At 48.6% G+C, this 13788-nt stretch overlaps 1 protein-coding gene across 1 annotated transcript; it reads right to left on the reverse strand.

Annotated features, from left to right (window-relative positions):
• Positions 1–5885: 5885 nt before the first annotated feature.
• LOC119332071 (protein PYRICULARIA ORYZAE RESISTANCE 21-like) lies at positions 5886–6949 on the reverse strand. The gene is made up of 3 exons (XM_037605249.1): positions 6907–6949; positions 6615–6760; positions 5886–6546 (listed from the first exon to the last, which is right to left on the reverse strand). The coding sequence occupies exons 2-3, from the start codon at positions 6694–6696 to the stop codon at positions 6080–6082; spliced, it is 549 nt and encodes a 182-aa protein (XP_037461146.1). The 5' UTR covers positions 6697–6760; positions 6907–6949; the 3' UTR covers positions 5886–6079.
• Between the last annotated feature and the right edge of the window lie 6839 nt (positions 6950–13788).

The raw sequence follows: 13788 nt of genomic DNA on the forward strand, positions 1-13788 counted from the left end.
GTGGTGATGAGGTAACCAACCGATGGCGACGCGCGGAGCGGCCGAGTGGTTATGAGGTGACCAATCAAGTGGCGACGCGCGGGACGGCCGAGTGGTGATGAGGTGACCAACCGATGGCGACGCGCGGGGCGGCCGAGTGATGATGAGGTGACCAACCGATGGCAACGCGCAGGGCGTCCGAGTGAAGTAGATGAGTCCCGCAGGGTGGCGACGTGTGTGGCGTCAGAGTGTAGTTGGCGACGCGCGGAGCGTCAGGGTGAAGTAGACGCGTTCTGCAGAGTGACGATGCGCGGGGCGTCCGAGTGATGTAGACGAGTCCTGCGGAGTGACGATGCGCGGGGCGTTAGAGTGAAGTAGACGCGTCCCGTTGAGTGGCGATGCACGGGATGGCCGAGTCTGGCAAGTTGATGAAGATGTGCCCAACTGAGCGACGACACGCAGTGCGGCCGAGCGGGCAAGCCGATGAAGATGTGCCCAACTGAGCGACATGGGGTGGCCGAGCGGGCAAGTTGATAAAGAGGTGCTTAACTGAGCAGTGACGCGCAGTGCGGCCAAGCGGGCAAGCCAATGAAGACGTGCCCAACTGAATGACGACGCACGGGGCGGCCGAGCGGGCAAGTTGATGAAGTCGCGCCCAACCGCTTGGCGGCATGCAGGGTGGCCGAGTCGATCATGTTGTCGAAGATGTACTCAGCCGCTTGACGATGCGTCGTGCGGCCGAGTGGACAAGTTGATGAAGACACGCCCAACAAGACGGAGTGACGATGCGCGAGGCGTCCGACGGAGTGGCGACGCAGGAGCGTCTGAGTGAAGTACACAGGTCCCGCGGTGTGACGACGCGTCTCCCTCTCTGACTTGTGCTCAGGTACTGAACGAGGAAGCCGTCTGAGTGAACTTGGGTCTGTGGCCGAGTGAACTTGAGTCTGTGTTTGGGAAGTTGATGATGACGCGAGCAGCTACATGACCACGTGCAGGGTGGCCGAGTGACAACGCGTGGACGGCTGAGCGCCAGTGATCCTGTTCGGTCCGAGTGAGCTAGCCCATCCGAATGAGAAGGTGAATCGGTCGTGTGAACCACAGTTGGGCTGCGATCCAGTCGCCACACCATCAGCCGAGTGGAGTAAATGGCGAGTCGGTCCATTGACATTGTTCGTCTCAGTAAACCTGCAAGTTAATACATCCACGAATATTTTTTGCTGGACTAAAATGTCCATACACGGATCCTACTTTGCAAGGATTAAAGACCAGCCGTGCACGCATGCATGGATGCTAGTATTTTGCAGGGAGTAAAGACCATGGATGGTCATGCATGCATGCACAGATTAATCGGTTTAGAAACTGAAAGATGGGCAATTAAGCCATTAATTTGCGGGAAAGGCGGGAGCATCAATCACCATAATTAGGTAATGGACGCCTAATGGCCACTTCATGAGGTGATTATCTTAATGAAATGGTAATTGGCCCATGACATGCACTTTGGTTAGAGGGTACGTACTCTCCCATATAGACGATGCAGATGAAAGAGGTGTAGACGATGGGGCAACGTGTGTTGCCGGCAATGTGAGCGAGGGCCGACAAGCGCGGCGCTGGGCGGCCAGCACGGCGCGGGGCCGGCGGGCTCGTCACAGGACGGCCAGCACCGCGCGAGGCCGACAAGCGCGTCGCCGGATGAACGAGTACGACGCTGGGTCGGCGTGCGTAGCGCGAGGCCTGCAACCACGGCGTGGCGCCGGCAAGTGCATCGTCGGTGGGGCGAGCGTGGCGCAGCATTTTGCCGCTCCGGGAGTCGGACATGGCCGATTCTTTCGCCTCTTCGTCCGCACGTGCAGCGACCATGCGTGGAAGAGCGATGATGGTGTTCGCATATGAGGCCCAAGATGACCCTGTTCTTGGCAAAGCGCGAGACATATCACAAATAAAATAGGGAATAGATGTAAGTATTGATACAAACCGTCTGCATCATGGTTCGATAGACGTCATGCCCCATGGTGGGCGCCAACTGTCGTGGGAATGATTCCGACAATAATAAGGTATATGGTAACGGAGCATGATCTATCGAGATGCATATGGGTGACACGGTGGTTTTAACGAGTTCGGGCCTCTCACGGTGGAGATAACAACCCTACGTCTCGTGCTCCGGAGAGGCTTTGTTATATCTGAGTATGTATCCGGAGATTACAATGTGTGTTTGAGAGAGAGGTGGAAGAAAAAAGAGCCCTAGTCTAGTGGTGGGGGTGGCTTATATAGAGTGCGCCACCCCCACACCTTCTATGTTACAAAGTGGGGCATGAATGCCATAAAGCCAGCCCACTATCAAGCCTTCACTATGAGAATGATGTCGACTGTTTTGCTGCCTGCTGGTCTTCGTATATCTGAGCGAGTCGTACGGTCGAGTGGTGAACTGTTATCCGAGTGGATGGTATGCTGCTTGGTCGAGTGGATAGTATGCTGCTTATCCGAGTGGATAGTATGTCTCTATGAAATTTACCTGGACCCACATGTTGTGTGGACCCCATGCTTCATGATATTTCGACCCTTCGTGGGCCTACCTGTTATGTGTATCCCTAACACGGCCCTCTTTTGTGTCATCAAGTTCATGCTTGCATGTTCATTTGCATATCATTTGCCCATATGCTTGCATGGAAACATTTTGTAGGCATTCCAAGCTTTGGATGCATTCAAGGTTCAACATGATGGCAAGTGCTTCAACCTCTCCCATTGCTTTCGGGTCATTAAGGACGAGGAGAAGTTCAAGGCACAATATGCCACCCTCAAGTCGCGTGGGAGAAAGCAAGTCGTGGAGGAGGTTGGGGAGGGCGAGCCGGCACGGCTGCGGGGAAAGACCAACTCCAAGAAGGAGGACAAGCGGGATGCGACATCCAACGCCTTGATCGCAAGCGTGGAGGGCATAATGAACAAGAAGGACTCAAGGGAGGAGGAGCACCGGCGTTTCAAAGAAGAGCAAATGAACGCCTTCATCGATATCCAAAGGAGGAGGCTTGAGATGGACGCGGAGATGCAAGCGAAGCAGCATGAGATGGAGGCGGAGAAGCAAGCCAAGATGCTAGAGATCGAGGCCGCCAACACCAAAACCAAGGCGAAAGAAGTGGCGCTCGCGAGCATGATGACCGGGCTGGAGATCATGAAGGTGGATCTCAACACCGTGTCGCCAAGGAAGAGGCCGTGGTTCGAGAAGATGCAGGCCGACATGCTCAAGTTCACCGACGAGTGATCTCGTGGCCGCGAGCGCCTTCTTTTTTTGTATGCCGACTTGTGTGCTGGCATGACCGCGGGGCCGCGATGGCGTGGTCGAACTCAAGTCTCACCCTTTTTTATGTGCTCGCATGTGTGCCGGCCGGCTGGCGAGTGCGCCAGCATGAACTGTGGTGATATTTTTTGAGGTCGGCATACGCTGGCATGGTGTCAGCATGAGTCATGGCCGCTGGCATGATCGGCCACTGACCTTTTTCAAAAAAATTGAGTGCGGACATGAAATGGGTCGGCGCGTTGGGCGCACTGTCGACCCAAATGCAAAATTGGACGGACGTCGGGCGGGCCGTCGACCCAAACGGACAAAAAAACAGACAAATGTGCCGTCTGTTTGGGTCGGCCTGTTGAAGTTGCTCTTAGGTCATCTATTTTAAAACGGATGAAGTATAAAAAAGCCAAAGACCAGTTTTACGGAAAAAAAATTAAGAGAGCCGTTGAAGTTGCTCTAACGCCCGCTGCTCCCACCCTAAAAAGAAAAGGGTCGCCCACTCCACATGTTCTATTTCAGAGCTGCTTGTCCGGCTGCGGCAGGTATTTCAGAGCCCCAGCCCGTGCCCCGCAGAATCGAGGGAAAGAAACCAACCCACCACCCAACAAAACATCGGTGGCTGCAGGGTGAATATCCACCCCGCGCCTATGGACCATGCTGCTACAAGTGCATTTCCCACTACCGTCCCCATCAGGGCCACACGCGTCCCGCTACGGGCATGTCGGCCTTCCACTTCCCGCTCGCTCTATAATATCGTTACCCCTCTCATCCACGGAGCACCTCTGGCACTGCCAGCGTTGCTTCCTCCGATCTGATCAAGCGTCCCCTTCGCCCAATCTTTACGTTAGATCAAATAAAGAGTGCAATGTACGAGAAAAGCATGCCGCATTATCACTCCACAGGACCAACGAAAGGGACGGCCTGTTTCTCATCTCGTGCGACGGAGAAAACAATGCAGCGTGTCACTCAGATTTTTTCTTTCCAAATCGTTACACCTTTGTATCTTGGACCATCTAGAATAAGAACGCTCACCACATTTCGCATCTGGTCAAATCGTTGGATCTTCATCCAACCACCATCCTTTTGCACGCGCGTTCTTCTTATTCCTGCACCGTGCTGCCAACCGACGCCGGCCTGGCTGCCCGCCCCTGTCTTTTATGGTCGGTGAACTACCACACTCGGCCATCCATCTAAACCTGAACAATTAGAGCAACTACAACGCAGATACCCATTCATCCGCCGCCGTTCGTTTGGATCGGCTGTCCTCTGGAAAAGCGAGGAGGAGGAAGAGTAGCGCGGAGAGGAGGAGGAGGCGGCTTACGAGGCGAGCATGGCGAAGGCCACGGCGCCGTCCGCGGCCCGCAACTGCATCGCGCCGCCGCTAACCCGCCGTCCTCAAGCAAGGCTGAGCCGGAGCCGACCCCCATCGAGCGGCACTCCTGGACCGGGGTGGTGCGTGAATGGATCAGCGTGCCACTGATCTGGATGGGGGCGACGAAAGTGCAGGAGCGCGCCTAACTCGAGCAATGGCGCCAGCAAAGGCTGGCCGAAGAGCGCCGCATGAGCGAGTACCTCGAGCAACTGGATCGCGACGCCGAGGAGGAGGCGCGCCGTGCCCAGCCAGCGGCGGCCCAGCCCACGGTGGGCGAGATCGCCAGAGTATGGAATATGGCGTTCTTCTGGGCTTGTCCGGCGCCGACGCTGATCGACCTCACTGGCCCCGACGTCGACGACGAGGACTCCTAGGGCAGCGTGCCTCGTCGTAGTTTAGGTTTAATTAATGTTTTAGTGAATGTAAATGTGGACGCGTGGACTCTTTGTGTCCGGCATTCATGTTTAATTAATGTTTTTCTAATTTTAAAATATTTGTGTTCTATTTTCTTTCATGTGACCTAAATAATTAGTCGAGCCAGCGTTGGACGCATGTGTCGACCCAAACGCGAAAGCTGCATGGGTGTCCGTCGAACCGATCCAAACGAATAAATAACGGATAAAATTGTCGTTCGTTTGAGTCGGCGCGTTGGAATTGCCCTTGGCCCGCTCCTTGTTCATGGCTCGCATTCGCCGTGGAGCTCTACACTTACGGACATGTGCTACTGACTTATGGTTACGGACTGAAGTGCAGCTTTGTGGTTGGAGATTAGGCTGATCACAATGGAGAAGAACTTAGGAGTAACATCACACACTCCAATACAACTTTGCTTATGTGGCACATATTTAATAAAGAGAGAGGTGCTTGTGGTAACTAGTTAAGTTACCGGAACATCACATACTCCAAGAAACAATGAGTCTATAACCTAATAAATACATCGTTGCATGACATTACATAGATGTTCCTACCCACTATGAAGATAGTAACATAGTCTAGAGAAATGTGTAAGTTACTAGCTTATGTTCTTGCCCATTGTGACCAGCCTTAGGACGTGAAGCGGGCCACCTGCGGAAATCAGGGAGGCTGAGATTGGGTGAGTTCTTTTCCGTGAAAACAATCCGTAGGAAGCCTCCGTAAGTGTAGCATTTTTGGGCGTGCTCGGGGCTGCGCTGAAATGGACTGACGCTTCAATTACAAAAGTGAAAATGAGAACACCCGAACAAAGAAAATGGGGTTGGTGAAGATCACGAAGTGTAACGGAAATGCAACATAAACAAAGCGGGAGTGCTCTGCTGCCACTGACGTCTTCCTCCTCGTTAGTTTCACTTACACGAATGCGGATATTTTATTGCATAATTCTCGCTGGGATCGGTCGTACATGCGCATCGGTACGGTGCTTATACATGAGGAATTACCGCACTAATACCGGTGATAACGCTGCCGAGGAGTCACATGACGGTGCAGGCGCCGGACGGGTCCTCCTCGCAGACCATCATGTAGCCGCCGCACGGATACGACGGCGGTGGAGGGTTCTGCCAGCACTGGCAACCGCCGTGTCCCTGGTGACAGCAGCAGCCGGACGGCCCCGCCGGGAACGGGTAGGGGTAGGGGCACGGGTACGGCACCGGCACCTCCACAATCTTGGGCGGCGGCGGCGGCGGCGGCGGCGGCGGCTGTTGCTTCACCTTGACCGTCTCATCCTTACCCGGGCCCGGGGGCTTCACCTTGTCCGTCGCCGGCGGAGGCTTGGGATCCTGTTTCTTGGGCGGCTCGACGGTCTCGATCTCCTTGATGATGTTGCAGGCCTTGCAGCAGAGCTTGTCGCCCAGCTTGTCGGCGTCGAAGGGGCCCGACACGATCACGTGGTTCTTCTTCTCGTCGTACTTGATGTCGTCGATGATGAACTCGCCCTTCTCTGCAACCAAAGATTTTCCTCAGCCTCGGTGCAGCTAGGAGAGACATGAACAGCCCTCGAGTACGTACCTCTGATCCTCTCGAGCACCTTCCTGATCTTGGCGTGGCAGCGGCCGCAGTCGAGGTCTACCTTGATGATGATGGTCGGCATCTCTGCATGGCACGCAGCTCCCTGACCACGACTCTGGCTGAATTTTTGTCTACCTTATCTTGCTCTGCAGAGCAGAGAGAAGACCACTTGTTAATTGCAACTGATTTAGGTAGAAAAGGAAGTAGTGATAGATCAATAAACAAGAAGGCCTGAGAGTAACGGTGGTGGAGGAGTAGGAGGAGGAGGGCAAGAATGGGGTCATCAGCTTACCCTCATCCGGAGGAGACTTGCTGACGACAAAATGGGTGAGAAGCCAGGAGGAAGAAGTCTCCATAAAAGGACGCAGCGGCACGACACTTGGCTGCACCGTCGACCACGCCCGAGAAAGCCGAGCCGCATGTCGCCTTCAAGTCTGTTACGTACTACTATTTCGCATTCCTTTTGAAAGCCTTACTAATAATGTTTTATTTCAAAGTTGTCAAGAAAAAAAGTTTTATTTCGAAAACTTCCAATGATTAATAATACACTAGCACATATCCCCGTGAGTCGCACCGAAGAATTGTTGACCATCCAGCCAAGTTAAACACAATCCGATTGCAATTACATGTTAAGTTATATCATGCTCCCACTGTCCCATAATATACCGCATATCTCATGTTCACCCACAATCCCGCGTACAAACCATCCAAAGTATTGAGAGTTAATTTCTTTTTTTTGAGAAATGCGAACTTAAATCCTTCCTGCTCGCCTGTAACAACACAATGGTGTGTTCGTTTCTCTAGGGGTAATCAGGACCAACTCTTCACTCTCTATCAGTTCCTGGAGCGCTTTATTGTTTTTCCATACAACTTGCAAATGTATATAAATATGAAATTTAGTGTAAAAAATGAGAAGGTGATTATTTAGTTTGATAAGTAAACAAACCCTCTCGTCTGGATTTGAAGGGCTTGGCGGCCAAAACTCTACGACCAAGTGATAACCTCGCGTGAAGATTAAATGCATCTAACTGTAGCCGGTGACCGCATGAAGCAGCAGCTTTCGATTGGAGGAAAGAAAACCCATCGCATACATTGGCTGGTGCTCTATAACGATCTGCTAGAGAGATTAAATCAGGCATTTTTCACGAACAACCAAAAAACAATGAATCTACTCATTGCACTTGGCTTAATAATAATGGAGGGAGGTAATAGACACAAGTACGAGCTAGCTCAATTTACTTACTCAAGTTTTTTTTTTCTTTCTTCAACAAATGTTCAAAAAATTTAAAAGTGTTTGTGAAAACTCCAAAAAGTTTGAAGTTTCTGAAATTATTCGCATTTTTATATTTTTTCATTGATTTTGAAAATGTTCATGATTTCAGAAAATGTTTCTGTTTCGAATTTTGTTCAATCATTAAAAAAATGTTCAGGGGATTTCATAAAATGTTTGGGTTTTGAAAAAGTGTTCTCAATTTCAAAATATGTTCGCTTTTTTAGAAAATAAAACTCTGTTTTCAAATTTTGTTCATAAATTCAAATAAAAATCATATTTTCATAATTTGTGCGTGAATTCTTAGGGGAATTTCACAAAAAATTTGTGTTTTAAAAAAATGTTCATAATTTCAGAAAATGTTCCCATTTTTCAATTATGTTCCTGTTTTTCAATAAATGTATGCATTTTCAAATAGTTGTTCATAGTTTCAAGAAATGTTCAAGTCTCTGAAAGTTTGTTAACATATTTTGAAAATGTTTGTTTTTCAAAGCTATTTACTTTTTTTGAAAAAAAATCAGGTTTGAAATTCAAAAAAAATACATCTTTCTTTGCATATGGTTTATATAAGCTGGGCTGCAATTTTTAGACAACAAATTGATGAATTACACTGGCTAAGGGCGTGGTTAACTCGCGTGAGGTGTTGTGTTCGATTCCACTCAGGTATAGACTTTTGCTAGTTATTTTTTTATATTTTGTGACTGCCGGTCCTTTCTTTTAATAAAGAGTCACGCTGCTATTGTAAGACAAAAGATTGATGGATGCATTTGTTAGCAACCCGGGTGTAGATGCTGCAGGTTGCAGGTTCGATTCCCACATGGGCTGTCTGTTTTTGATAATTTTTTACCGGATGACTCAGCGCGAGAGCGAGATGATTTGGGACAAACAAAAATAGTTGGTTCCATGACGGACGAAAATATATCTGGGTCCCGCCGCAAACGAAAAAAGTGGAGAAACGCTTCATCCTTTATTATTATGTAAAGATAAAGATATAACAACAGTATAAAAGTATAAGGGTGAAAAGTAAAATAAAACCAGGTCCATGGACAATGGACTACCTAGCAATAATTATAAGTGTTGGAACGGAAGGCACGTCACAGTCATTGTCTCGTTAAGCGGGGCTTACCGCATAATGTGTTATGATCCCACCGCAAACGAAAAAAAGTGGAGAAACGCTCTGTCCTTTATTATTAGGTAAAGATATAACAACAATATAAAAGTATAAGGGTGAAAAGTAAAATAAAACCAGATCCATGGACAATGGACTACCTAGCAACAATTATAAGCGTTGGAACGGAAGGCACGTCACAGTCATTGTCTCGTTAAGAGGGGCTTTACCGCATAATGTGTTATAATCCCACTAGGGTTTTCCTATCTTACAGACACAGAATCAGGATACAAGAGGAAACTGGAAGAAGAAAATACAAAGGGGAAAGTGTTATGTTGCTCGATGCCCTCCTCTTTGTTCTTTCACCTCCTTATCTTCCTCTTTCCTGGTCGCGTCTCCATGCTGGACGCCCTGCTGGGCTCGCCAGGCCCTGTCCAGCTGGCGATTGCGTCTGGAGGCCTTGGGCCGTCTTCCTGGGCTACGACACCACATAACATTCCCCACCCCTTGCGGCGCGGCTTGACCCCAAGCCAGCAGAGCAGGGAACCGGCGATGTAACAGAAACTCCTCCTCTCATGAATCATGATCTGCAGAGCGGTCTGACCAACATACCTTGAGGTGAGGTATGGGCTTGCCGCCACGCTGAATGCGTCTGGTTTTCACCACTGCCGCTGGTTGAAGAAGACACAACGATCGTGGAGTCGCCACACTGATATTTGACTCAACATTGGCCTTGTGAGGTACTTGCTTCTTGAGCTGCGACACGTGTATCACCTTGTGAATCCTGGAGCTGGCTGGCAAATCTAGTTTGTATGCAACCGCCCCAACACGGCTCAGCACAGTGTAAGGTCCGTAGTACTGCAAATCCAGTTTGTATGCGCTCGCTTTGGCTTTTATCAGCCTGTGTCTTCATGTGATGTTGAGATTGTTAGAAGTGCTGCCGAAGAAGCTCAGTCATGCAGGCACGCTTGATGTCTACTACGCAACTTTATTCTTGTAGACACGTGTTGGGCCTCCAAGCGCAGAGTTTTGTAGGACAGTAGCAATTTTCCCTCAAGTGGATGACCTAAGATTTATCAATCCATGGGACGTGTAGGATGAAGATGGTCTCTCTCAAACAACCCTACAACCAAATACAAGTGTCCCCAACACACCTAATACAATAGCAAATTGTATATGTGCGCTAATTCGGCGAAGAGATGGTGATAAAAGTGTAATATGCATGGTAGAAATATGTTTTTATAATCTGAATAAATAAAAACTGCAAGGTAGCAAATAGTAAACGAGCACAAAAACGGTATTGCAATGCTTGAAAATGAGGCCTAGGGTTCGTACTTTCACTAGCGCAATCTCCCAACAATGCTAATATAACTGGATCATATAACCATCCCTCAACATGCAACGAAGAATCACTCCAAAGTTCCTATCTAGCGGAGAACGTACGAAGAAGTCGTTTGTAGGGTACGAAACCACCTCGAAACTATTCTTTCCGATCGATCTATCCAAGAGTTCGTACTAAAATAACACCAAATAATTTCAGATTCATAATACTCAATCCAACACAAAGAACTTCAAAAAGTGCCCCAAGACTTCTACCAGAGAAACAAAATACGAGAACGTGCATCAACCCCTATGCATAGATTACCCCAATGCCACCGCGGGAATCCGCGAGTTGAATACCAAAACATATGTCAAGTGAATCAATACGATACCCCATTGTCATCACGAGTATTAATATGCAAGATATATATCAAGGGCTCTCAAATCCATAAAAGTATTCAATCCGATGACAATGAAATCTCAAAGGGAAAAACTCAATTCATTACAACAAGATAGAGAGGGGAAAACACCATATGATCCGACTATATTAACAAAGCCCGCAATACATCAAGATCGTGACATCTCAAGAACACGAGAGAGAGAGAGAGAGAGAGATTAAACACATAGCTACTGGTACAAACCCTCAGCCCCAAGGATGGACTACTCCCTCCTCATCATGGTGGCCACCAGGATGATGAATATGACCACTAGTGATGATTCCCCCCTCCGTTAGGGTGCCGGGACGGGGTCTATATTGGTTTTTGGTGGCTATAGAGCCTTGTGGCGGCGGAACTTCTGATCTAGGTTTTTCCTCGAGGGTTTTTACAATATTTTAAGAATTTATAGGGCGAAGAGGGGGTGCGGGAGGCCATCAAGGTGGGCACAACCCACCTGGACGCGCCTGGGCCCCCAAGCACGCCCTGGTGGGTTGTGCCCCCCTCGGGGCACCCCCAGGTGCTGATATGGCCCATCAGGAGTCTTCTGGTCCATAAAAAATCCACAAAAAGTTTCACGGTGGTTGGACTCCGTTTGATATTGATTTCATGCGATGTAAAAAACAAGCAAAAAACAGCAACTGGCACTGGGCACTGGGTCAATAGGTTAGCCCCAAAAAATGATATAAAGTTGCTATAAAATGATTGTAAAACATCCAAGAATGATAATAAAACAATATGAATACTTCATAAATTATAGATACGTTGGAGACGTATCAACATTCCCAAGCTTAATTTATACTCGTCCTCGAGTAGGTAAATGATAAAAGAAATAATTTATGAAGTGTGAATGCTAGCAAACTGCATAAGTTTGCTCAATGATAATTTCAGTCACTTTTCCTAGAATTATGACAACAACTCTTTCTTATAAAATTTCTCATGTTTAAAGTAGCAACCAATTCACATGTTATGGTTCAAACAATGAATTCTCTTGAAACTCAACAACCTATGTTCTCAATCACCAAGCAATTTGCAATTCAACTTATTCAACAGAGTCTAAGTAAGAGCTCCACATACTCAACCATCATATAGTTTTCTATGATTGCTAACACTCACTGCATACACATGAGCAAAATGTTTCAATCGGACACATAGAAAGATAGGGTAATTTTGCCTCCCAACGTATTCACCTCAAGGGTGATGTCAACAATAATAATTCATGCTACCCATATCCAATTGGATATATGTGCCTAGACCTTTCCTCACACTACTGCAGGATGTTGCTAATGCGACACTACGATCAGAGACCCTTCGAGAAACTGTGTGCGATGCAATAATCGCAAACGGTGATGTATGAAAACCGTCAGGAATGTATAAAACGTTTGCGATGACAGATGCATCAAACACGGTTCAGGTTTTATTTACGTGTGCGATGAAGGTCATACGGTTCAGTTCAATGAACTGTTTGCGATGAGGAGGAACAAAAGAAATGGGCAGCCAGATGAAGGCGTGTGCGATACACAACATACAGTTCACTCGAATAAACTGTTTGTGATTAGGCAACACAAAAGAAACGGTCAGCCAGATCAAAGGTGTGTGCGATATACGACATGCGGTTCACTCGGATGAACTGTTTGCGTTGAGACATGAGAACGGAAACGGTTCAAATGAACAAGATGTATGTGATACGAGGCAAACAGGTCTGTAATCGGAGACGTGTGCGAAGACCGATAACAACACAGACGATTACTGCTAACAAGTTGTGTGTGTTGTGAGAAAATGATTGATGGAAACATCAACGACGGGTTCCATTGTTTAGTCCGTGTGCGATGTGATTTTGTTTGTCCGCACAACATCTACGCTCTGTCTACAGCATCAAAATATATACTTAAAAAGACAGCATTGCATAACCAAATTAAGCATACAATTACACAAGTGACTACACACATAACATTTCCACACACCAAAGAAAACAATTACATGCATACTAAAGTAGGAGAAACGAGGATCTAATCATCTCCTTATTGTTGCGACGACGCTTGCCATTGCTCTGCTTCTGGATGGATCCCTGGACGCTTTGGGGAAGGAGGGACTTCCTCATGTCAACGATCCGCCTGTACATATAGTAGCTCGTGTACGCCTTCTTGGCCGCGTACACGACATGAGCTTTGTCGAGTTTCTCCATCCAGACCGATTGCCAGGCACACTTGTCCTTGTTGCACGAATCCTTCATGTCTCTGTAGTAGGGGTCGACGATGGCCTCGGTGAGGTGAACCAGTGAGTCCTTCTCATGCTCCTTGCTGCCCCTGATCTTGTATTGGCCCTAGATGTCGACAAGATTCTGGCAGGCGATGCCCGAATTCTGGAGTGCCTTTACATCGTTGGTGATGTCCACCATAGCGAACATGTAGTGGGGGTTGTTGACAAACCTGGCGAAACACTCGCAAGGCCTTGTGGCCAGGCAGTAGTGGTAGACAAGGACGTGGTGGCACATGCACATCTGGGCGACGGCGACCTTGGGACGAGACCCGGCACGAGCGCGGGTGTACTCAAGGTCGAACCCGACCACCTTGTACTTCTCCTCGGCAAGCAATAGCTCCATGATGTGGATGGAGTGCTCCGCCCAGACCGGGTCGTTGGTGTACACCACCGAGAGTTCCATGAACCTTCTATGGGTGTCCACCATGGCACGCATGGTGAATTGCTGCTCATCATCGGCAGCCGCTCGGAGCGCCATTGGAGCCGCGCAGGATACCCTCTAAGAATCTCTCATGGTGGGTGTGCTTCTTGCAATGGTGGGGCGCGATCGAAAGGTTGAAGAGACACAAGGGTAGGTTAAATGGCTGCTGTAATAAATGGGGGTCGGCCGGCCTGTAATCGTCACGTCTTGCCATGACGTTCATAGCGGAGGATTCCAGAATCCAGTGCACGCTTGACAACACCGCACCCCAGGCGTGTGCTCGAAGAGCCTGTTCCCGCGCTACCGCGCTGTTTACCACGCAAACTTCCCGCCCGGCTAGTTTGGCCGCGCATCGGCTAGAA

The sequence above is a fragment of the Triticum dicoccoides genome, chromosome 7A (assembly GCF_002162155.2).
Source record: "Triticum dicoccoides isolate Atlit2015 ecotype Zavitan chromosome 7A, WEW_v2.0, whole genome shotgun sequence".
Taxonomy (NCBI): Eukaryota; Viridiplantae; Streptophyta; class Magnoliopsida; order Poales; family Poaceae; genus Triticum; species Triticum dicoccoides.